A 24381-nucleotide genomic window follows, 5' to 3' on the forward strand; every position below is an offset into this window, starting at 1 on the left:
TGCATCAGATGAACCTCAAATTCTGGGCCACTTTGACAAGCCGCAACACACTTCAGAGTTCAGACTCCAGAGTTAACCAATTTCTGCCTGTTCAGTTAAACAGTGAATAGCTCATGACCTATTGACCTATCACAAATTCACCTGCCATCATGTTCGTTCAGTGTAAGTTTTTTGTTCATCTGACTTCTGTGGGTTACTTTCCTTGATAAATAATTTTCTGAATTGTTACTGTGCTTTAAATCTTAATTAGTCCCATAATTGTTTAGGACTGTAGATGTGTTTTTGCAAGTCACATAACGTTGATTAGACAGAATAATTATGGGATATTAACCCTTCTCTTTTAAAAGCAATTTTGATGTCCTATAAGAATATCGTAGAAAACATTTATTAAGTATTAACTAGACTGTGAGTTGCTGCTGAACATGACTAAAGGGGTTGGCATTTTTTTTCTTATGTGCATGAACAAGTCATGAGGTAAAAATTGGAGTACTGTTTAATTCCTATGGAAAAGGTCGAACTTGTCAATGTCCACCATTGTTGAACAACTTCATGGTCAAAACTGTCCTGCACTCCCTTGCTGTTTGAGTGAAGCACACATTTTGAGCTAGGTCAACTAAAAATTTCTTTACCTGCTGTGAATGTCTTAGACTTGAATTCTTGAACAACCAAAAGACATCACTTTTCAGTTACTCCAAGAGTAATTGAATACATTGCCCAAGCCATGTGGTAGTGAACACTTAAACCATTGTTATCTCCTGTGGTGCAGGATTTTGACAATAGGGGTGAAGATGTAATGATGCACTAGTAGATAGTATGGAATATTGATAGAGAAAATTCCATGATTCCATTACAACAGACAGAAAAAAAAAACCTGCATTGATTTTTTATAGGGCATCTTTAAATTTCAAAATGTCAAATTATGTATATTTTGACCAGCAATTAATCAAATTAATATAATTAATATATATTTAATGTGAAATTTGTGCCCATAGATTCATATTTCAAAGTGCGTTCACAAAATATTGGCTTTATAGCTATTAAGAATATAATTCTGAGAAATCAATGGCCAATGTTTAATCTTGAATTTTTGTTTTCAAATTAAAATATGCCCTATAAAGACCAATGGAATCTAAAAAAATAAAGAAAAATAAAGTTTGACATGTATTACATACAAAATTTTTAACACTTTGGGATTCTTATCTAAGTGCACATTGTATACGTACATGTAATCCTATATATTTGGTGTTTTTTCAAGTTTTAGGGGTGCATCTGTACCCCCACGCACTATGGTGTCCACCATTGGTTCTGTTCACTACTCCTGACTTGTTTTCACCTTTTTTTTATTATTATTCTCTGGAGAGCTCAGCGGAAGGTTATCTTGAGCCCAGCAGTTATTTATTAACTTAAAGGCTGCAACTAATATCTGACCAATGGACCGATTTTCTCAGTATGATAGGGATTCACTGAAGGTTTACTTACACAAACTCTTGCATTTTTTATTCAAACATAGAGAATCTTTTTCCATAACTTGCACATCATGTTCTCATCTTTCTTAGAGTGTTTATATGCTTGATCAAACCTAAATTTTGCTTCAAAATGAAGTATCTGCACATTGCCTGAGATGCTTCTGCACCCGTTTGGCATTCAATAATTAGCTAGCAGTGATCATGTTGATTCTCTTCTAACTTTTCTCCCTTGATTTGCTTCATTGACACGAGCACAACTGTCATGCAACCTTTTTTTTTCTCAACTTAATTTCAAAGGAAGAAGATTGATTTCATCAAACAATGGGTTGTTGCTTTGATATTATTTACTTTAACTGACTGGTGCCAGTTAAGAAATTATTATGGGCAGTTCCTTTAGTGTTCAGATGCAATCCCAAGAGAAACTAGCAGTGATAATGTCATAGCGAGGCAACCATATTATATTCCCTGGTTCCCTTAAATACTAACAAAACAGGAAATGGATTGTTTTTCTTTCTTTTCCACTTTGCATGAACATACACAATTTCCTCTGGAACAAACGACAACGGATAAACTGATATATTATCTCATATCTTTGAATCCTTCTGAACTTCTTTACCAGAATAAATTCAACCCATATAATATTTAAAATAAAAAATTAGAACAGCTAGAGAGTATTACCTTTTAGCAACATGTCGTGACCTATTCATCAATACAAGAGCCTGTATTACTCACAAGTGCACAAGCCACGAAGGATGACCACCACCAACTAATTATGCAATATTACCAGGTAATACTATCTAGATGCCTGATCCAAGACTTGCGTATTCTTCAATTGAAGTACATGCACACAACTCATAGGGCTTGTAAAATCTCGATCTCCAAGTCTTAGACCATCTGCTTGTTGCATTAGGAAAAATAAAATGAAGCTGTGGGAAATGGTTTATGTCACTTGTTTACTATAGTACAACCTAAGCAACTGAGCTATAAAGCAGGCTGCAAGTTATAATTTGCCTCAACAATCATAGAAGGCAACTCTTTCATCATAGGCAGTGGTTCCACAGTAGTCATGCACAACATGCCTTACAGACTCCTCTTCGGATTTGTCCTTTCTCTTGTCCTACAGTTCTCCTTAGTATTATCCAATCCACCAGGGCTAAACATTGGCTTTTACCAATACACATGTCCAAAAGCAGAGGTCATTGTTCGTGATGAGATGACCAAGATCATATCCCGAGTTCCAAGTCTCGCAGGCCCTCTACTTCGCATGCATTTCCATGATTGTTTTGTGAATGTATGCATACTGCTTACCATGCTCTGAGCTGTTTTGATTTTGAATTGAGTTTATCCTACTAAGCTATGTGCCTCTATGTGTTTTGCAGGGTTGCGATGGCTCTATACTTCTGGATAGCACACCAGGATCACCATCTGAGAAGGAATCAATACCAAACCTCAGTCTGCGAGGTTTTGGCACAATAGACCGTGTCAAAGCTAAGCTGGAGCAAGCCTGCCCTGGAGTTGTGTCCTGTGCTGATATCCTTGCTCTGGTAGCCAGAGATGTTGTCTTCTTGGTAAGAACTAGCTTCCATGTTCATTAATCTTAGTTCATTCTTTAGTTAGAAAAGTTAGTATAGTTTGGCTAAGTGGTGAGAATTGGCTGTTTTAGGCCGACAATAGTGGAAAACCACACAGTTTGATTTTCACCATATTCTACGTGGCTATTGGATTTCTTGCTGCTTACAGTAACTAGAACTATAGTTGAGAAAAGTCCCTATTCTTCCCTTGTGCAACAGACCAAAGGGCCTCACTGGGAAGTTCCAACTGGGCGGAGGGATGGGACAAGATCAGTGAAGGATGATGCTGTGAACAACCTCCCTCCCCCCTTCTTCGATGCCACGCGGAACTTGTATCAATTCTTCATCCCAAAGGGCCTTGACGCAAAGGATCAGGTGGTTCTGCTAGGTATATACTATTCTTCACTAACTTCAATGTTTAATCTTCATAGACTAGCTCCCTAGATGATTTATACTGTACTTACTGAAAGTTGCAACTCTCGGTTCTGTTGCCTGTGCTCCTTTTAAACACTCTGCTGATCCCGATATATCCCAGTAGCATTCTCCAATAAAGGTGATCACTTATTTAATTACTATACAACTTGTTAATAAAGGAAGGTATCATATGCGCATACCAAGTCAACAAAATGGGAAGTACAAAACTATGTGGTTCTTAGTTCTAATCACATGGCACAGTACAGAACCAAGCCAGGAGACCAAGACCACTTTATCCTCAAACACAGCATAGCTCTTTATTCGAGTGGTCAAAACATCGTTTCCTGTTCAGCACCATACTCATTTGTGCACTTGCAAAATTCATGGTTTTAAATAGCGGGTTAAGATATTTAGCGATTGACCTTCTCAAACAGCTATAGCGAACTTAATGGAGCTATAGTGGCTAAGACTCTTCTCAAACAGCTATAGCCAGAGATTCAAAACCATGGCAAAATTGCAATCCAAACTTGTTTAATTACCAAGAACTCATCACAAATGTGCATATGCAATTTGAGAAGTGACACATTGTTCACAGGTGGGCACACTCTTGGAACCTCCCATTGTTCATCCTTCGCCAGCCGGCTGTACAACTTCAGCGGCATGATGATGGCCGACCCGACGCTGGACAAGTACTACGTGCCGAGGCTGAAGAGCAAGTGCCAGCCCGGCGACAAGACGACGCTGGTGGAGATGGACCCGGGGAGCTTCAGGACGTTCGACACCAGCTACTACAGGCACATCGCCAGGGGCAGGGCGCTCTTCACCTCCGACGAGACGCTCATGCTCGACCCTTTCACCAGGGGCTACATCCTCCGCCAGGCCGGCGTCGCCGGCTACCCGGCGGAGTTCTTCGCCGACTTCGCGGCGTCCATGGTGAAGATGGGGAACATGCAGGTGCTCACCGGCGCCCAGGGGGAGATCAGGAAGCACTGTGCCTTTGTGAATTAGGCTGCAAATATATATACAACCGCTGAACTGCATTTGTCTGAAGTGTTAGCTGTTTGATATTCCTTGGTATATGTAGAATTATTGTGAAATATGTTTTGTTATGCCTTTGTTTGTATTATGATGTACAATCAAAGTAAACTATTTGCTTCATTCAAGGAAATAAAATGTTGCGTAATGCCTTCGGTGTTACATGTTTGATAAGTACTGTGATGTAATGTACCGCTATCCAGCAACTGTATGATTTTGGGTGTTAAGTGTTACTGATTGAAATGGAGAAATCAAAAAACGAATTGGGCTAATTATGATTCTGCATTATAGCAGTATCGACAAGCAAGAAGTCATGTCGGCTGCAGAAGAAACTTGAGGCCGAAATATGCTCGCTGGCCATTTGGTCAGAAAAGTTTACTTTGTGAAGTGGATATTCATGGAGTGACCCTAGCCAGGGGGGAAGAAGCATACCAAGTCATTAAGCTAGCTCCACATGGTGTGTACATACGGTGGCATATCTACTCGGTCAACTTCTCAAACTTAAGTCTCGCTTCTTCATCACTTTCCAGCCTTGCGCCATACTATCAACATCTGCAGTAACAACAGAACTTTTACATCTACCTGTATAGTAGTATTAATTTACTGGCCTTAATTGAAATAGAAACATGTATTTGCTAGATTTGAACTGTCTGAAAATTTTCACCCAAAATTGTACATTGCTAAGCCTAAAATTATAGTGCTACGTGTAATTTAAGTTCATTTGAACTACATTTTTTTTTTGTAAATGGTTTTGATTTATGCTTATCCAAGTTTGAACATTTTTTCCGGTAATTTTGTAATATTAATTGCAAATTTATTTCATGTTTATGTTAGAAAAAATGTTGTTTAAACTTTTATCTATGAAAGAAGAGTCATTTTTAAATAAATAATAGAGGATTGATGAGAGCCATTGAAATATATATCATCCAAGGGTGAGAAACCCGCTTTAAATTTTTGAAAAATTTAGTTGCCCGAAATCTTAACACTCCTTATTGCACACCTCCAGTATTTAATAGAAATTGAGTGATATATTTTACTGTCGGGCTCTATTTCTCTCCACGTATGTTAGGCGAGCGCACTTAGATCCCAAATGATGGAGGCAACTCTCGGGCAGGTTGGGCGGCCATCTGCACTACGAATTACCATCGATGTTTGTAAACTAGTTGATCTTTGAAAACACTATTAGCTGCAATGATTGCAATTTCGGGACGAATTTTTGGAAATTTCGGTAATTTCGCCCCCACCAGCAAGCACATATATCTCCTGAAATTTTCAGTTTTTTTCTCTTTTTTTTGTGAATTTGGTAAAAGTTTATTCAAATTCATCCAAAGTACATCAAATTTTCAAAAAAAAATCGGCCTAAAAATACCGAAATTTCGGTGATTTCGGTTCTTTAGCCCCACCGGCAAAAGCCCCTGTTTCAAAATTGCAAACCCTGATTAGCCGTGCCACTAGCTTCCATGTAATCAAACACAAATATTTTACTAATATGAAATCTATTATATTATTAAAGAAATAGAAAAGGAAGCCTCCACGTTCGCTCTCATGGCCTAGAAATTCTCACATTAATCGAAGAAAAAGAAAAGGCAGAGTCCATATAGAAATATAATTTAGAAATAGTTGAAATTCGGAATTAAAAAATAAGGAATATTAGAAGTGGAGACTAGAGTCCATATAGAAATATAATTTAGAAATAGTTGAAATTCGGAATTAAAAAAATAAGGAATATTAGAAGAGGAGACTAGAGTCCATACAGAAATACAATTAGGAAATAACTGAAATTCAGAATTAAAAAAGGAATAGAAGTAGAGCATAGAGTCCATATAGAAATAATATAATTTCGTAATTAAAAATAAGAAATATTAGAAGTACAGTATAGAGTCTATATAGAAATACAATTAGGAAATAATAGAAATTCGGAATTAAAAATAAGGAATATTAGAAGTAGAGTATAGAGTCCATATAAAAATACAATTAAGAAAATAATAGAAATTAGGAATTAAAAAATATGGAATATTAGAAGTAGAGTATAGAGTCCATATAGGAATTTAAAACTAACTAAAATTCGGAATAAACATAATAAAATTAAAAGTAGAGTTTAGAGTTCGTATAAAAATACAATTTACAAATAACTAAAATTTGAAATTAAAAAAATATGGGAAGAAGAGTCTAAAGTTAATATAAGATTACAATTTAGAAGTACCTGAAATTCGAAATTAAAAATTAAAGAATATTAAAAGATGAGTTTAAAGTCCACATAGAAATACAATTATAAATAATAAAAGTTCAGAATTAAAAATAAATAATATTGAAAGAAGAGCCTAGAGTCCATATAGGAATATAATTTACAAATAACTAAAATTTGATATTAAAAATAATTAATAACTAACACATATATAAAATACAATATGAATATTATACATTAGTAGTTTTGTAAAGGTAGTACAAAATTTAAAATTATGTAGTCATTTTAATATATTTGAATAATACATTGAGAAAACATATATGCTATTATATGACAGAAAATATAATGATGCTAGCCGCGCAATATGCGTGGGCCACCATGCTAGTTTTCAAATAAAATAAGTAGGAGATTAGAGAACCAAAACACGAAGAAAACCGGCCACTGCTACCCCTTTTGTTCCTTGCTATCTCCTCAAAGAATCGCCCATGTACGCGCAACAAAAGAAACCCAAAAACCAACTTGCCATGCAACCTCTACGTATGTACACGCGTACACACCTCCTTAACCTCTCCCGAATTCCATCTTCTCCGGCGATGCTTTGCCGCCCATGCTTTGCTGCACCAACGAGCTCCATCCCATCGTCGTCGAAGCTCGCCGGCCGCCGCACACGTATATATAATACGCCGCCATGTCGTCGCAGCCGCCGACGGCCACCGCGGGCTTCATCGCCGGCGGCCGCATCCGGCGCCCGCTGCCGAGGGAGCGGCCGCACCTGACGCGCTGCACCAAGCTTCTCTGCTCGTGGTTCCTCTCCCTCCTCCTCGTCGCCGGCGTGCTCCTCTTCGTCGTCTACCTCGTCGTCCGCCCCCACCGGCCGCGGTTCCACGTCGCCGCGTTCACCGCCGCCGGCGTCCAGTCCGGCGGCGGCCCGGTGGCGCTCTCCGGCCAGCTGACGATCCACAACCCGAACCACGACCTCGCCTTCTTCTTCGGCCGGGTGTACATGTCGGTGCAGTACCGCGGCGACGGCGAGGTGGTCGTCGACGGGAAGGACCTCACCGGCGGGCCGCTGTACGAGCCGCCGAGGGGCACGTCGGCGGTCGGGTTCGAGGGCGTCGCCGTGCCGGCCGGCGCCGCCACGGACATGATGGCGAGGGACGCTGCCGCCGCCGCGGCGGGCGGCGGCGGCGGCGGCGTGGCGTTCACGGTGAAGGTCCGGTCGAGGATACGGGTGCGCGTGGCGTTCTGGGGGTCGCACTGGCACCCGGTGCACGCCACCTGCGACGTCGTGGTCGGGCCCGACGGCCAGCTGCTGCCGGAGTTCCAGCAGAAGCGATGCGGCATCGACTTCTTCTAGCTTAATTTAGCTAGCTACTTAGCTACTCCTCCGTCCCATTTTAAGTACAATTATGAGTTTTCATGCTCAATTTTAATATTTCGTCTTATTTGAAAAAAAATATGATAATTATTTTTTTATGAGATAATAAAACATGAATAATACTTTATTCATAACTTATGTTTTTAATTTTTTTAAAAAAAATTAAATAAGAAGAATGATTAAAGTTGAGTGTGGAAAATTATGGCTGCACTTCAAATGATACGAAGGGAGTAGAAATTAAATTTTAGCATTAGCATGTAGAATTATTTACATTAATGGAACATGTGGTAAATCGATGGGTTTTTGGAACTATCCATTCCTGACGGCGATGCGGCGGAGGAGCGCGTCGGGGAGCCTCATCGACGGAAGGCTCCCCGGCGTGGAGGAGGATAGAGGCCCAGAAAATAGCCTTGTGGGCTGTGTACATGGGCCTACAATTCCGGCCCATGTAAAAAGAAGGCTCAGTTGTGTCTGACCAATGGGCCAGCCCCCTCCCAGACATGGCATGCTATGCTAGCCAGAGGCTAGAGCCCATCGCAAGCTAAATGAAAAGTCAAGTTTGAATTTTCAAATTTAATTTTGAAGTTGATTTTTAAATATGTTCAACATAATTTTTTTTCAGTATTAGTTTTTAAGTTGTTATAAAAACACATATATACAAATTTTACCTATAAATTAATTTTTATTCTCTAATAAACTATGAGGGTTATGCTGTTCAGCTGTTGGGCCTTTAAACAACATTTACCTTTACGGGATAGTGCTGAATAGTGGGCCACATCCTAAATTCGGTCCATTAGGACCAGACAGCAACACGCATTGCCTACGTACCCTCAAACAATTCAGATAAGCAGGTAAACAAGGCTGCACATAACACAGATTAATTGCTCATAACAGAGGATATTTGCAACATTCTCGTCGTACAACTCCTAGTTCCTACTTGACCTAAGGCTCTGGGCTGACCTGAACTTTGGCTAAACAACGGCATACATCTGCACTACACCAGGCAAATGCATGGGGTGATGGGAGTAACATTTATATGCATACACATCTCGACTGAAATGAAGTTTAACAGCTCCCAAATGCTTGATACACCATGTTGGGGCTCGATCATCAGAGCGGTTATCCTTGGTCAGAAGCACCATCATACACTGCCTGAAATCTTCCACCGGCGAAAGCTGCATGCAACCCATCTCAACAGTTCACTGCAGCATACCATTTTTCAAGCAATTGCACATGAATAGATTGGATGAGGATATACCAGAACTGCATTGATTTAATAAGTGAAATTTCAACAGCGACCTTCTTTTGTCATGTAAGAGCATATAGCAAAAAGATGTGAGGAATCAAGTTCCTAATGAGATATCATCATGATTATATGGACACAAACTATAACGCACAAACTTATTAAGTGATCCAAAGCATGCAATCACAGAACAAGATATTCATGATTGCCAATGGGATCAAAATGTTTCAATTACAAATTACAAGCATGATCTAAAACATCCTAAAGTGATGTAGCTGCTAAGATTGCACATGAACATGTAAGATTCTAATATGTACTTCCATATAAAGTTACTAACATTGTAGGCTTTGGTTTCTGACATTCATCTGATCATATAGTATGGTTCCAAACTTCCAATACAGGAAAACAAGGAAACAAGATTCTGGTAATAAGAAAACATGGACTAAATCACAGTGTGTTCACACTACCAAAATCACAAAGATAGGATGGAGCTGAGTAGCAATTTATAGAATCTTACCAGTTTTATCTCATCCAATCTCGAGTACAAACAAGTGCCTCGATTGTTCTGATGTTTAATGTACTCTGGTGCTTTGGAATTACTGGTCCACTGCTACTGAATGCTGCTTCAGATTGAACAGCAGATGCTGGCATGGCTAAGATGTCCCGTGCAATAGTTGCAAGTGTTGGGTACTTAGTACTATGAGTCATCCACCAGTTTAAAATATCAAAATCATCCTTTCTAGGAACTAAACCATCTTCAAGGTAATCATCAAGCTCCGAAGATAGCTGACGACTTGCTTGTTCATGGAGATGCTGATCCCAATCTTCCAACGAATCATTATCATCTGCACACAAAGCTTCACTGTTTGAAACAACATCACTTGCCTGATTCAAAGAATGGCAGTATTCATTGAAGAGTTCCCGGACTGTTTCACGTATTACAGATAGGTAGCTTGCCGAATCTGTTCCAAAAGCTCGTTTCAGACGAAACTCAATGAAACTGAATTTGAATCTAGGGTCTAGCACAACAGGTATGGCCAACCACAAATATGAATTTTGCCAATACTCATTGAATGCTTCCTGCATCACCATAGCCACTGTAGCTATTTCTCTGTGATCATTTAATGCTTCTTCTTGCAAAACTGTCCTGACTTTCCATATCTCGTTAAAATATATATTTGCTGTCGGAGAGCTAGGGCTGGAAATAACTTCAATGACACGATAAATTGTCCTCAAAATCTTGCAAACGGACTCAGCAGTTTTTGTATCTTCTGGGGACACCCTTTCTTCAGAAGGAAATGACTTCTTGAAATGCAAAAGCACTTCAAGTCTAAAATAAAGTTTGTGCCACCACTTAGCATCTTCTTGTGGACACTTTAGACCCGTCTGTGAAATAACTTCCAGAAGCTGCTGCTGGGTCAATGACACTAAAAAATCCATTACTATGTCACCAACAAGACGAAGTATATCTGCTTGCACTTTGAAAACAATACTGTTAAGGACATAGTCCACACAGGCAACATTGAATAGCGTCCCTCCAATAGGAAGGCACTTCTTCTCTATAAGCATTTCCTTTAGCAATGAAGTATTGGTGTCACCCCTAACTTCACCAACAGAAGTCAAGCTTAAAAGCTTCTGATCAAGATTCCAATCTCTAATGGCATCCAATATGACATTATATGATCCGCTCTCAGACTCTGGGACACAGGCTTCCATACAATGTATCATCCTTTCCAAATCAGCAGGCGCGGACCAAAACATTCCAAATTTTATTATTATCCTATGAACTTTCCAGTCTTCATCAATATAATGTGCTGTCAAACAGAGGTAATTTACTGTTGTCTCAGGTCCATCAGGAGTCCAGATGCTTGCTGACAGAGAGACACGTCGGGAAAAATGTGCAATTTTACCCTTTATATTTTCCTTTTCCTTCTGAAATAGTGTCAAGCAATGTTCTTCCATAGCATTGCGAGAGACTAAATTGACCACAGGGTTGAGTTTCTTTACAAATCTCATCATTTCTTCGTGCTCCACAATTGACAAAGGATAACCATGCAAAGCTATCATCCCGACTAGGTCTGGATCAGATGTTTCCTGACCAGCTGGAGTGGTCACAAATGAGGTCCTCTGTTTCATCAGGCTTGTATAATCTGGAGTCGGCACGGAATGCTCTGCTGGTACCACTCGAATGGGCTTAGGGGTCGAGTCACCAGAGCTACTTGCCCTCAGAAGCTTGCTAGAGTATTCTGCGATCTGAACCTTCCCATTTGTCAAGGCAGGTGAGAGCTCATCTTGCACCCTGGACTTCAAACTAGGCACGCTAGAAGGATAAAATAAACCCTTCTGATGAATTTGGCCCCCTCCACGTCCACGTCGTCCTGCACAGGTTATAAGATGTCGACTCAGATGGCTTCTCCCCCCGAACTTATTCGCACTGAGGCGCTTCTGGCAGTGAATGCAATCTGCAGCCTGGAGTTTCCCCTCAATATAGACAGGTGTAAACTCCTTCCACACCTTTGACGTGAATCTGTTACCGCTGGGTGTTACCGAGTTTATATCACTAAGCGTCTCTGTAATAACATCATTGACCGGATCGTGGGGTGAAACTGGATCGTTCTCATTCACCAAAACTGTGCATATAAAATATGGAAACGTTATTTATATTCCTGAGGTAAATCGCCTTTATAAAGGAATATCTACATCTCAAGATCCTAAACCACACCAATGTTAACTTATCTACACTATTGAGTAATGAATGAACCCAGAATAGGCAAGAATGGTATACCGCATGGGAAGTAGGAATCCTTCTGTCGCCTCTGCGCCGCTTCCTCCTTGCCAGGGCAGATTTTCTGATGCCGCCATAGATGGCTTGTGCCGTTGGAATCTTTGCAGCTGAGGCGATTATGGCAGTAGAGACACTCCGCAAACTGAACCTTCCCATTCAGAAAGATGGGCTTGTACTCCTCCCAAACCTTGGACCTTTTCTTGTGCCTGTACCGGAACGGGCTGTGCACTCCATCAAATGCCACATCCACTTTCATGCTGTTATCCTCCTCATGCTCCTCTCCAGGAACAGGATGCTCCATAGTGTTTTGGAGTGAATCATGATCCATTCATGGGCGGATCTAACATGGGGCATGGGGGGTTCAGTTCAACACCCCCAAACTTTTTGGGAACAAACAAACATCAAGGTTAAGCCAAATTTCTGCAACAGAAGCTAGGGTTAACGCAAATTCGATAAAAAAAAAGAGAGAGGGAGAGATGGGAAAGAGGATGTGCTAACCAGGATGCGGCGGAAGCAGCAGGATGCTCGCTCGCGGGATGGATGGGGGGATCGGCGCAGGCGGCGGCGGCGGCGGCGAAGGATGTGGATGCGGCGGAAGCAGCAGGACGAGCGGCAGCGCCGCCTCTGCTCGCTCGCGGGGCGGATGGGGATCGGCGCAGGCGGCGGCGGCGGATTGCCTCTCTAAACCCGACCGGTGTTCGAACCGGTGAATGAATCCACCGATTCACCGGTTCAACCATCGGTTCAATAATAAAATAATAAAATTATATATTTTATTGAGAGAATTTTGGTTTAATAATCAACATAAAATATATATTTGTTTCGTTTTCTAAAACCATTATAGCAACTAACCTAAATAGTCAGGTGCGCACGCATGTATGCAAATAGAGGTAGCAACGAGCCCAACTATTTTGATTAGAAAATTTGAGGGTTAGGTCTAAAATACGATGCGTTCATTTTTTATACATTTTTGGTATGAAAATATTTAAGGGTTATGTAAGGTTGTGAAAGAACCCATGGGCCTTGACCGTGGGGGGTTCAATCCCTACGCCACCCCAATTTTCCTTCGGTTATGTAGTAAACCATCTGGGTTTAAATGATTTTTCTCAAGTCAGTTATATCTTCGGACTAGGCATTGGTTTTGGTTTATTTGGTTAAACCCTTGGTTCAGTTCGATTTTTACAACTAGACTATTGAGATGCCACTCTTTTTGGATGAAATTACAAAAAATGTCATTGAAGAGTAAATCTTTACATATTGCCAATTTAGCATATGTAGGACATGTCACATTGCCAATATGGAGGGGCATGAAAATGACCCATTTGCCTTCGTGTATATTGAGTATGCCGATAAAATACACCTATATACAAACATATATCTAGGTCCAATAGGTTTATTGTACTTCAAATATTTTTGTTACAAATTTATCCCCTCATATCTTGTTCTCATTACTAAAATTTTTGCACGGGATAAATCCATACAAAAAATTGAAACATGACAAAAATAAAGGTTCACTGCTGATATTAGTACTAAGTGAGATATCAGAGGAAAAACTTGCTCCTCTTTTTCATACTATAAGTCGTTTTGACTTTTTTACAAACTTTTTAAGTTTGATTTAATTTTTAAGAAAATTTAGTAATATATAAAAGACTAAATTAGTTTTATTAAATCTAGCATTTAGTATATTTTGATAGTATGTTTGGTGTTGAAAATGCTACTATATTTTTTTCCTACAAATTTGGTTAAACTTAAATAAGTTTAACTAAGATAAAAATCAAAACGACTTATAATATAAAACAATATAAAACAGAGAGTATATTGGTAGTACATATGTTCTTTTTGAAAATTATTTATGTATACATATTTTGGTCGCAAAACACCCAGTCCACCAGTAGAAAGATGGTGTATGTGACAACAGCAAAACTTTGCATATGATACTACATGAGTCACATACAGATGACAAAAATGTTATTCCTAATGACTGCACTTGAAGTTTTGAACACAGTGCTACATGTGACATTCCAGCTACAAAATTTTATATTTGCTGCGTGTCAGCTCATTATTCCAGAATCCACCTGTATACACCCCAAGGAACATAAAGATGTACACAAAAAGAATAATGAAGAGGAAGTACAGCATTAGCCACTTCCAAGTTTTGGACTGCACGAACCTATACACAAAAAACTATGTGCAACTTAGATCAAAGTTCTCAATTTTGTCACCAAGGATTGCATGCTCTCTAGCTTGTCATTCAATTGCCTGATGTCTTCGGCGCATTTCTGATCCTCCACACCGCTCGCCTGGGAAACGAGGGCTGTACATTTGGCCTTGGATTCTAAGATTTCGATTTGTAATGAAGCAACTGTTGATTCCAGTAACTCTTTCGTTCCTGCATCTGTAGTTGAGTGCAGATTAGGAGTCCTAGGAGTACCTATGCTGCCAAAACTGTTCTGCCTGCTCAACTTCCTAGGTGAAAAAGTATTGTCGATTCCTCCGCTTCCTGGGACATCACAATTTCATAAGATAATCTAAAATTGTTTTGAGAAAATGAAGTAGGTAAGCATTTTCCAAAAAAGAATCAGTTTTAACAGCATAAATTGTACGAGGGAATATAAAAATACAGTAACATAAACAAGAAAGAAAAGCAATGGCATATAACCAAATAATAGTGATTGCTGCATAATTTGCTGAAGCACAAAGCATCAGATCAAAATAACTCCCAGGTGGCATTTGTTGACAGTATACACCAAGGCAAAAACCCCCGATGAAAAATTTGGAGACAGTTTTGTCTTATCTAGGATTGTTTTTTCGACTTGGGCATAAAAAACCGTAACTAGATCTCCTCTTTGCAGCATTTAATGACCCAACAAAGGAGTTAGATAAAGAACACTCTATTTCATATTATAAATCGTTTAACTTTTTTCATAGTCAAACTTCTTTAAGTTTGACCAAGTTTATAGAAAAATATAATAGTATTTTCAACACAAAACAAACATATTATCAAAATATATTCAATGTTAGATTTAATGAAACTAATTTGATATTTGAAACTAATTTTTTCTATAAATTTGGTCAAACTTAACAAAGTTTGACTATAGAAAAAGTCAAACGACTTATAATACGAAACAGAAGGAGTAGCTGATAGCAGTGTATTACTAGTAAAAATTCATAGCAAACCAAAAAGGAGCAAAAGAAGGGGAAAAGTCCAAAACACAGGGTAGCATGGCATCTACAAGAAAATAAATCAGGGTACATGTAGGGAACACATACCTAGGTTCCTGAGTTGTTCTATAGTCCCCTGGCCAAGAGACTTATCAAGCTTAAGGAGACGGAGAATTCCAGCAGTGATCCTCCCCATTGCATCAGCTTCAGATCTACAAAGCATGGTGAGATGCTCTAATTCTTCTTTTGTTGCAACTGCCTCAATCTGCCGAGTCAAACAAACAGAACTAGTTCAGGAAGCAGTTGTTAATTTCCGAGAGGTTTGGACAAATATTCAGAAGATGTTCATACCGGTTCTTTTACAGAAAACTTGACATTATCCATTGTCCACTTGGGACCTTCAATCTCATCTTCGCAAATGACCATGGTCGCTTCAACATCGACACCTTGGTCACCAATGCTACTTGTGTTATCAAAAACACTGCCTGTTTGAAGATTATTTGATGTTGCATTTCCAATTAGTTGATCTCTCAGGCAAGGTTTTATTGCCTGTAAACCTTCAATTCCAGCCTGCAAGTGCAGCATAGTGTCTCAGAATTGAACTGGATAAAAAATAAAAGTGCCACATAGAAATGCAAAAGTATGAAAATAATCCACTACATACCGTAAAACGTTCTATTGGAAGGGCCCTTTTGTGAATCACCTTCTCCGCAGATCCAGGCCGATCACTACTTCTGCCTGACACATGTAGATTCGTGAATGTGGTATGCCAACATTTCTCTTCTCTACTGATATGATCACTGCCATGAGGCGATAACCAATCTCCTACTTCTTCTGTGCCTTCAAGGGCGAAGAGCCAGTTTCGTAGCTCAATTGACACATCAAGATCATCTGGCACCTCCAGGTCAAACTTCGAATTGTAGTCATTGTCTTTGGAATTGGGCATTCCATCTGCAATTCAAGGGGAACGGGGAAGAATCCATGAATAATACAAGGAAAAACAGCAAAAATATCTCGCAACTGAGCAGAAGCAATCAACATGCATGCTTACCAACAAAATTTCCAGCATGAATTAACAAATTAAATGGCAAAGACAGAAAATTCACTACCTTCCTTGTCGGTGAGGTGAGATGGCGAGAATAGTTTCGCAAGTGGACCAGAGGATAAATCTTTCAGAGTCCTCAAGAGACCTTCCCCTGGACCACCATCAGGCCCAAGGATACCAAATCGATGCAGCAAAGATTCAGTATAACTCATTCCACCACCAAGACGAACACCAGATACCTTAGCTGATACACTCAAGCTATGGCACTCCATGTCCCGCATGTCATAAGGCATTACGTGAGTGATGTCTATGTCAATAAATCGAGCTTCTTTAGACTGGTTCTTATTCCGGTGGTCAACCCAAAACACAGCTCTCATATTGGGATGCCCATTTTCATGCAACAAAATATTAGGTTCACCAGTAACTGCAGTGCCATTCTCACCAAATATAGCACTTTCTCCTTCCAAACAATTAACTGAGACAGTTTTCCATGTCAAGTTAGTTGTAACTGCAAAGGCACCACCAAGAGTGCGATGAGAAACTTTCAGGTACAGATCCTCACCACCAAACTGAACCAGGGGCAATTGTAAGTCATTTGATGATAAAGATTCCAAGAAATTGAGTTGGAGACTATTCATAGTTAAGCTCACTGCTGTGTCACTAGGCAGTTTTCTCTCACGTTTGTCAGCTGATGTCTTTGTCGCAGAGCAGTTACCTTTGCTAACCTTTGAAATCCGTTCTCCAACCTGGCCAAAATAAGTGTAGAGACCTAACACAAAAAACAACTGCTCTACTGAAGTATTGGTTGTAAACTGTTGAAAAGCAACACCAATCCTCACAACACCCTCTGGGGGTGGCACAATCAACAAAGGGCTACCATCAGCTGTAACCATAGCTGCCTCAAACCGGATGTCATCCAGCTCAACACATTTCCACAAACTTGGAGAGGAGCCCCTAACTGTTCTCTGTTCATTCGAAGTGCTAGAGGTTTCAAGTGAGAGGCTTAGATGAGAAGCTCGAGTAGCCCACTTCCTCTGACTTGCATCAACAGGTTGGTACCCCCAGAGAAGGAAGCAAGCTGGATCTTTGTCAAGGTTTAGCAACAGACACTTTTCTGATGGTGACTCGCAGAAGTATAGATTTTCCACATGAAGTCTTGCCCCCATAAATGATGATTGCGGGCAAACATTCTTAGTTCCACTGTACCTCGTGATTTCCTCAGCATCTAATGGAATAGAGAGATCAAATTCTTTAATATAAAATGACATACTGTTGATTGAAGAATCAGGCAATATGGCACTGCGGTTGGCCACAACTCCATCAGCCAAGAATGAGGCAATTCTTAAGCAGGATTGCTCCTGGAGGGTTACCTAGGAATGAGAAAGTATGGGCGGTGTTTAGTTAAGCAGAAAAAAAGGGTGAGCATTACTTCACTCTCAATGTTAAGGAGACACACCATAAGAGGTTCACATGTGATGACAGTTTTTGAAGCAAACTTTGGAGGTAATGGGGAAGGAGTGAGCTGAAGACAATAGAGGGAAAATAAAGGAATTCCTGACGTGAATTCCAATTGCTGATTCTCAAATGGATGGATTTGAGGACAAAAATTTTGACCTGGCAATTCAATAGGAGGCGTTAGACTTGACCAATTCATTTATCTCAGCAAAGGTATCATAAAGTCTTACCAAAGTCAGGCACAGGTGGAGGTTCTTGTGGAACAGATTGCATAGAGGGCTGTATCAATGTGCATGGTGGACGAGAAAATGTGTCCCTGGAGAAATAACATGTCAGTACATGAGGATCGAACAGAGGTTCTTCAATTGCTTTGATAGCTCAAACAAAAATTCTAGCACAGGTAGAACACAAATTCCCTTACTTACGAAAAGTTAAACTGTGAATGTATCCTATTTTGCACCATATGCATCTTTTGGTAACCTAGCAATGCACTCAACTAAATTCTGTTGGGCTTAATGCATGTGATACTTATAGGCATCAACAAAATGCACTGAATTTAGTATGTATTGTAACTGAGCAAGTGAATTACGATGAACTTCCAGGTGCATATAATCTCCAGTAAAAAGGACTCAAGGATGCACGTACTACCTCCGCCCCCTAATATAAGGAATATTCACTATTTTCATATAACGTTTGACCACTCGTCTTCTTCAAAAAAATTTGTGCAAATATAAAAAACGAAAAGTTGTGCTTAAAGTACTTTGGATAATAAAGTAAATCACAAATAAAATAAATAATAATTCCAAAATTTTTTGAATAAGACGAGTGATCAAACAGTGCAAGCAAAATGTCAAAATCCCTTATATTAGGTGTCACGTCCTGATAAATTCATCCCGAAATAAAAATCATTCTCTAAAAGGAATAATAGAATTAATTAAAATTCGAAAAGAAATTGGCAAACACTAAAATACGTACAAGAAAAATTCGAATGTGGCCCGGAGAATTTTTGTTAAATTCTCCTTGGTCTAAAAGGAGCCCTCAAATTTTTACTTGAATTTTCAGAGCACCGGAAATATTTATTAAGCAACAACAACAATTAAGAAAGTTTATTAAAAAGAAAACTAAAAATAATCCTCCTTCCTCCTTTGGGCCGAGTTCAGCCCAAAGTCTTTCTCTCCTCCCTCCCTTTTCCCTTCTCTCTCGGGCCTCCTCTCCCCTCGGACCAGCTCCCTCCCCCTCCCTTCCTTCTCCCGGGCCGCCCCTCCCTCCTCTCCTTCCCGGCCCACTCCCTCCTCTCGTTGCTCCGTCCTCGTCCTTTCGGTGTTGCCCCGTGCCCGTTGTGTGGTTGTCGACCCCAGTACCCGTGTACCGGTGTCGGTAGTCGTTCGTGTGTGCGTGTGGTGACCGTGTTAGTGTGCCCGCTCGGTAGCCGCGTGGTTTCCACGTGTGCAGCCCACGTGGTGTCTAGTAGAGTCCGTTTGTCGGCCACTTGCCTCGGTTAACACACGAGGTCCGCTTTCGTCGACCCGTGGACTGTCTCTGTGTACCCGGTCCACCGTGGTCCCTTAGGTTGACATGTGGGGTCCGCATGTCAGCAGCGCAGCCTTCTTGTCTTTTCCAGGCTAGAGCTTACACATGTTTTATAGTTGCAAAGCTTAATTATAATAATCCGCAAATCTCCATATAACAGCATTAAACTTCGGATGACCATGCCTTGGCCATACGAACTCCGAATCGACCCGTTCAAGTCTCTTAATGTTTGTTATAACCTAAAGAACCATGTGCTTTCTTTTTATGTATTGTTATTGCTTCTTTACAGGGTTGTAGCTTTGCTTGTGTGCTTCGCGTAGCTTCTGTCATTCCGGAGGTCTCCGAACACACACCTCCCCCCTCTATTCAAACCTCCCAAAATGGTTTTAGGTTGGGCTCGAGGTGCATGGTTTTCCTAGGAGCACCTCGGCCACCGTAAGGACCAGTCTTCGGGCCTCTATTGCAAAGCACTACTGTACTAACCACATGTCTAATGGGTAAGGCTTAACTCGGTGCTCAGTCTAGTCCTGGCAAGAGGACACGGATAGAGATGGACGAAATCGGGGCTCGATGGACATCTCTAGGGCAAATGAAGGCTACACGGGCTGCGGCTCGGTAGTCGAGATGTCATGGCACAGGGCCGGTGTTCTGCTGCTAGGGGTTCAATCCTAGCCTACCTATCCCGGGATTCTGGCCGTAGGCGAGGTTGGGTCGGTGCTTTTGTCATGGCTAGGATGGGTAAAGGGGTTATGTCACATTCTTTATGACGGGTTCCACGGCCATGGAATGCGGAGTAAAGATGTGTCTTGTGGGTAAAGATGTACACCTCTGATCAGAGTATAATCTATTCGAATAGCCGCGCCCTCGATTATGGGCAAGCCTAGCAATGTACCCAAGTTAGTGGTTTAATTCTTAAAACTTGCTTAACAACTAAAATGTGGAATGGTTGGCCCGGATTGGCTTGGGACGAGCTGGGACCCAGGTCGGGTTGCCAGTTCGGTCTGAATCATCGTACGCCTTGGGTTAAGGCAGGTTCGTGTGGGTTCACGGTCTTGATTAATAATATTGTGTATCTCTAGGATCGTCTTTACAAAATAGCTTTGAGCAACTAAGTGTCTTTTAAATGCTGTTTACTGCAAAACTTAACCCCTATATTATTACCCCTTGTACCCCCTTGCATTAATCGTGCATCTCCCGGTGTGGCTTGTTGAGTACTGTAGTTGTACTCATCCTTGCTCTATCTTTCCCCCCTTCAGTAAGAGAAGCTTTGGAGAAGATGTCCTAGGTGGAGTCCTGGCTTATACCCCAGTTGAGCGCCTGTGAAGATGGAGCCGTAGGCCCGCTAGTCCGCTGCTGTTTATTTTTGATTGTCAGGCCTAAAGTGCCTTTGTAATAATGTAAATATTATTGATATAATAAAGATGTGCCTTTTGTATCATGTTTGTGTGGTGTACCCCGGCTTTTCCTGAGACGGGGATTAATACACTAGCGTTTGGGAAAAGGTAATTTTTCTCGGTCACGACATTAGGGTACAGAGGGAGTAACATATAGTACCTCAGAAAGAGCCCGGCAATCTTTATGCAAGACAAGTTTCTTGAAATCCCCCCATCGGGAACACTTGCCTTCAACAAATTTAAAAACGATTGTCATGACATCAGTACAATAAGATAAATTACATAACCTAAATCAATCATATCATCAGCAGATGACATCAGTACAATAAATTGGAAGGTAAAGAAATTTACCCGTGAGAAGAATAAAGACTGCATCAGAAATTCAAGCTGAAACTCTGTTGACAAAATGGTTTAAAGTCAGAATAGAATAGTAAACATAGCATATTTGAAGTTTTCCAGAGCTGGTACATACCAGCATCCTTAATGCAGAGGAATATATGATCTACAATAATGGATACCAAGGAAGATCCTGCAGCTTCTGCAAGCTGGTCAAAAAAGAAAAGCAGAAAAGAAATAAGGACACAAAGAAAACCAATAAACATCCTACTTCTGTACTGCATGCAATGCAGTGATTAAAATGCATGATGGAAAAGGCAAACCTGTTGAGCTTTTGGATCCACATCACCCCTGTTTAGGCACACAGATACCCCGGTCATGAACCGAAGAAAAGCCCGCAAACCTGAATAAAATAGCATTCAAGCTCAAATACCACTTCAAACAGCATTCAGAAAGGGAAGGGATCAAGCATCATGAAAAGTAACCAAATACCAGGTTCACTTAAGGCAGGACAGAGAGCTTCAGTAATATGCAGCTGAACTTCAAGCCCAACAGGATTGTTTTGCTCTGTTCGTTTGACTGTGATCTGATGTTCAAAGCAATGTGTAAGCCAAGCACACAAAGAGGGAAGTTCAAGAGAAACTGAAAAGAAAAACATCGAGTTCCATATGATATGTCCTGAAGTTCAAAAGCACTCACGTTGGCCTCCCCAGATATTCCTTCCAAAAATCTTTCACCACCAAAAAACATTCGTTTTGCACCATCATCATCTCGTTTTCCATCTTCACTGCTAGAAGAGTTAAACCGAGCATCCGTGAACATGTCAGGATGAGGTAACAGATCAACTGACAGTGATTGCCATTCCAATTTCTGTGAATTTGAAAGAAGAAATGTGTGTGGTCATAAATCCTTTCAAGTGTAGCATTTCTCAGTTCATTATGTTTCCAATAGAACAGTTTTTTTTTTAAGAAATGTCAATAGAACAGTTAGCAACATAAATAAACATTAATCTTCTGGAGAGAAAAGGAGAGTACCAAACCTTAAAAATATAAATGAATCCTTTATTGTTCGAAAAATCCCTTGCTTCTTTCAGATTTACAGCCTATATAAAAGGCATTCTAATCAGGTACTGAAGTGCAATCATTTACTATATTTAATGCTAATCTAATTTGCAAGAGTACCTGCCATTTTTCATTTGTAGTGTACAGTACAAGATCACGAAATGTGATAGCCGCTAGCGGTGGTGACCTGAAAAGGAAAGATGGAATGAATGTTCCTGTTTGCAGAAAAACATTGCAGGGAAAAGCTACATCATGAAACAGATATTAATAAGAGAAATGAACAAGAACTGAGATATGGAGCTAAGCCATAAGAAAAAGGGCCAAAAATCATTCAAACAAAGATGAATACCAAGTTGCGCCTCCTTGATGACGTGGACCACCATGTGTTTCTAATAGAAGGTTCACAATACCGACTTGGACTGTCATTCCATCTGCAATCTAACCACGGTATAGCAAATTAAGCCCTATCCATAGTTCAATTTTCTGCACGTATTTTTTTTCAAAATTGTATATATTGTAATAAAAGAGCAGAGAATTGCTTTTCAGAATATCAGACAAGATCACATAAGAATATAGAAGAATTATCAAATCAGATAGCAAAATAGGTGCATTGGATGCAACCATCATGGATAACTGGAAGTGACAATTTTTATTTTTAGACAGCATATTGAATTTTTTACAGAGTAAAAGTTTGGAATGTGTTTACGTTGAACATCAAGGTCAAAGAAATAAACCTTATCAGCATATCCATATCCGCTGTTTTTAGCTGGTGATGGCGATAAAGCACTGCAAACCAAAACAAAATGACAGAGAAGACTGAAATCAGTAAATGACTGTGCTCATTCAACCATATGAGACCAGAGCCAGAAGAATGAATTTGCCTGCTAGTGCTTGAAAGATCTTCAGAATTGTCCTTCTCAACAAGAACGAGGTCAAGCTTATCAATGTTCACCACAATTGGTTCTACTTGCACATTTGACACTGATGGAAGCTGTAGCAAGGAAACGAAATAAGCTTATCACCAAAAGTTGCAAGTACCCAATGGCTATTCAATAATTGCCTGAAGCTTTGAGGTCAATGCTAATGGAGTATAGATTTTAATTTTCCAAATTTACCTGAGATCACCACCCAACCAAAACTTGCAATAACCAGATGCGCAAGGAATACCAAGGGCAGCTTTATTTCTCTAGATTTTTCACAGGTATGGCCACATGATAAAAATTAATGGGAGTCCAAATTTCATGGCATTGTCAAGACAGGTACAAATAGCTGCTTCCTAATCATCATTCACTTAGCCTCCCACACAAACGTTTCAAACCCAGAGCTATAATCTATCACATGAGAGCGAAATCACAAGTTCATCACAGATTTCTACCACGCAGAGGCGCAAGTAAAGTGCAAAACAATGCTCTCCCGAAAATCATCTAAATTTGGAAACCAAACAATAAGAAATCTAACACTAAATGCACCCCTTAAGCCTTCAGGGGGAGAAGCCGGGAAGAGTAAGCACACTGACATATACAAAGGCACCGGGTCAGGGCTCCCGCCATTACCGTGATCTGGAGCTTCCCGACTCGCGCGGTCTCGACGGCGAGCGACGGAGGCAGCACCAGGCTCGCGTGCAACGCGTCGCCATTGATATCTGCATCACCCAAATCACGCCCAAAAAAAAAGTTAGCACCCGGAGGCGACCAAATTGGCATCCTCAACCGGAGAAGCGGATCCCAACCGAGATTGGAGAGCTGCGCGGTGCGGCCCTGCAGCTTGAACTGGTCGCGGGAGAAGGACTTGAGCCAGTACTTGAGCGTGTACTCCAGCGCCCGCGCTATGATCGACTCCATCCCCGCCTTCCCCCCGCCCGCGCTTCTACAACGCCCCTCCCCTGAATGCTCCGGTGGCTCTTCGTGCCGCGCGCGCGGTGGCGGAGGGAGGGGACGCCCCTTCTCGGTGTCGGTGGCGGCGCCGCCGCCGGATCGGAGGTGAGATTCCGGCGAGATGGAGAGGTGGAATGGAAGAGAAGGTGAAAGAAAATGTGGGGCCCTCTTTTAGGTCTGAGACTTCCTTTCGCCTTAAGCCTTTTTTATCTTTTTTTTTTCTTTTGTTTTGTTTTTTGCAAAGCTGTAGTAATTTGACAGGTTCAGATTCGCATTGTTTTGTAAATGATGCTCGTGAGATCAATACCCGTGTTTAACTTTTATTGGTTTTAATAATTTGAAGTACAGTGGACGTGTAAGGCAGTAAAACATGTTAAAATCTGGACATGTTAAGACATGACCATTTAACTTTAATTAGTTTTAATTTGAAGTATAGTGAGCGTGTAA

At 40.6% G+C, this 24381-nt stretch overlaps 4 protein-coding genes across 10 annotated transcripts; 2 read left to right on the forward strand and 2 right to left on the reverse strand.

Moving 5' to 3' along the window:
- Positions 1-27: 27 nt before the first annotated feature.
- On the forward strand, positions 28-4660 carry LOC9267450 (peroxidase 1-like). Of its 3 annotated transcripts, none has more exons than XM_066309464.1 (5): positions 28-162; positions 1367-1469; positions 2846-3034; positions 3257-3425; positions 4047-4660. In XM_066309464.1, the coding sequence occupies exons 2-5, from the start codon at positions 1431-1433 to the stop codon at positions 4457-4459; spliced, it is 810 nt and encodes a 269-aa protein (XP_066165561.1). In that variant the 5' UTR covers positions 28-162; positions 1367-1430; the 3' UTR covers positions 4460-4660. The 3 variants fall into 3 exon arrangements, with proteins under 3 accessions (XP_066165561.1, XP_066165560.1, XP_015635958.1); XM_066309463.1 differs by lacking the exon at positions 1367-1469 and adding an exon at positions 2660-2757 and having other exon boundaries at positions 39-162; XM_015780472.3 differs by lacking the exons at positions 28-162; positions 1367-1469 and adding an exon at positions 2470-2757.
- A 2545-nt stretch (positions 4661-7205) lies between these two features.
- Positions 7206-8183, forward strand: LOC4337082 (NDR1/HIN1-like protein 13). The gene has a single exon (XM_026024853.2). The coding sequence runs from the start codon at positions 7360-7362 to the stop codon at positions 8026-8028; it is 669 nt and encodes a 222-aa protein (XP_025880638.1). The 5' UTR covers positions 7206-7359; the 3' UTR covers positions 8029-8183.
- A 728-nt stretch (positions 8184-8911) lies between these two features.
- LOC4337083 (zinc finger BED domain-containing protein RICESLEEPER 1-like) lies at positions 8912-12760 on the reverse strand. 4 transcript variants are annotated; one of them, XM_026024851.2, is made up of 4 exons: positions 12576-12760; positions 12078-12457; positions 9810-11922; positions 8912-9251 (listed from the first exon to the last, which is right to left on the reverse strand). In XM_026024851.2, the coding sequence occupies exons 2-3, from the start codon at positions 12403-12405 to the stop codon at positions 9815-9817; spliced, it is 2436 nt and encodes an 811-aa protein (XP_025880636.1). In that variant the 5' UTR covers positions 12406-12457; positions 12576-12760; the 3' UTR covers positions 8912-9251; positions 9810-9814. The 4 variants fall into 4 exon arrangements, with proteins under 4 accessions (XP_025880636.1, XP_015635957.1, XP_015635956.1 ...); XM_015780471.3 differs by having other exon boundaries at positions 8912-9224; positions 12078-12497; XM_015780470.2 differs by having other exon boundaries at positions 12078-12497.
- A 1222-nt stretch (positions 12761-13982) lies between these two features.
- LOC4337084 (uncharacterized) lies at positions 13983-24113 on the reverse strand. Of its 2 annotated transcripts, XM_015781303.3 has the most exons (20): positions 23790-24113; positions 23614-23702; positions 22942-23051; positions 22795-22846; positions 22410-22498; positions 22181-22247; positions 22039-22101; positions 21699-21869; positions 21492-21585; positions 21323-21402; positions 21136-21208; positions 21015-21058; positions 20824-20891; positions 17970-18055; positions 17741-17898; positions 16349-17654; positions 15904-16190; positions 15591-15809; positions 15348-15504; positions 13983-14577 (listed from the first exon to the last, which is right to left on the reverse strand). In XM_015781303.3, the coding sequence occupies exons 1-20, from the start codon at positions 23899-23901 to the stop codon at positions 14273-14275; spliced, it is 3630 nt and encodes a 1209-aa protein (XP_015636789.1). In that variant the 5' UTR covers positions 23902-24113; the 3' UTR covers positions 13983-14272. The 2 variants fall into 2 exon arrangements, with proteins under 2 accessions (XP_015636789.1, XP_015636790.1); XM_015781304.3 differs by lacking the exons at positions 22795-22846; positions 22942-23051; positions 23614-23702; positions 23790-24113 and having other exon boundaries at positions 22185-22247; positions 22410-22466.
- Positions 24114-24381: the final 268 nt, after the last annotated feature.

Source organism: Oryza sativa, chromosome 4 (genome assembly GCF_034140825.1).
Source record: "Oryza sativa Japonica Group chromosome 4, ASM3414082v1".
NCBI lineage: Eukaryota > Viridiplantae > Streptophyta > Magnoliopsida > Poales > Poaceae > Oryza > Oryza sativa.

What these genes read in the sequence shown, in the direction of transcription:
- LOC4337083 (XM_026024851.2), bottom strand. Translation starts at nt 12,405, where the DNA reads ATGGATCATGATTCACTCCAAAACACTATGGAGCATCCTGTTCCTGGA. An exon ending in GGATTCCTACTTCCCATGCG is followed by an intron (nt 11,923 to 12,077) that starts GTATACCATTCT and finishes TTATATGCACAG; the next exon opens with TTTTGGTGAATGAGAACGAT.
- LOC4337082 (XM_026024853.2), top strand. Translation starts at nt 7,360, where the DNA reads ATGTCGTCGCAGCCGCCGACGGCCACCGCGGGCTTCATCGCCGGCGGC.
- LOC9267450 (XM_015780472.3), top strand. Translation starts at nt 2,533, where the DNA reads ATGCACAACATGCCTTACAGACTCCTCTTCGGATTTGTCCTTTCTCTT. An exon ending in TCCATGATTGTTTTGTGAAT is followed by an intron (nt 2,758 to 2,845) that starts GTATGCATACTG and finishes TGTGTTTTGCAG; the next exon opens with GGTTGCGATGGCTCTATACT. An exon ending in CCAGAGATGTTGTCTTCTTG is followed by an intron (nt 3,035 to 3,256) that starts GTAAGAACTAGC and finishes CTTGTGCAACAG; the next exon opens with ACCAAAGGGCCTCACTGGGA.
- LOC4337084 (XM_015781303.3), bottom strand. Translation starts at nt 23,901, where the DNA reads ATGGAGTCGATCATAGCGCGGGCGCTGGAGTACACGCTCAAGTACTGG. An exon ending in GATTCATTTATATTTTTAAG is followed by an intron (nt 21,870 to 22,038) that starts GTTTGGTACTCT and finishes TCAAATTCACAG; the next exon opens with AAATTGGAATGGCAATCACT. An exon ending in GAATATCTGGGGAGGCCAAC is followed by an intron (nt 21,586 to 21,698) that starts GTGAGTGCTTTT and finishes TTTGAACATCAG; the next exon opens with ATCACAGTCAAACGAACAGA.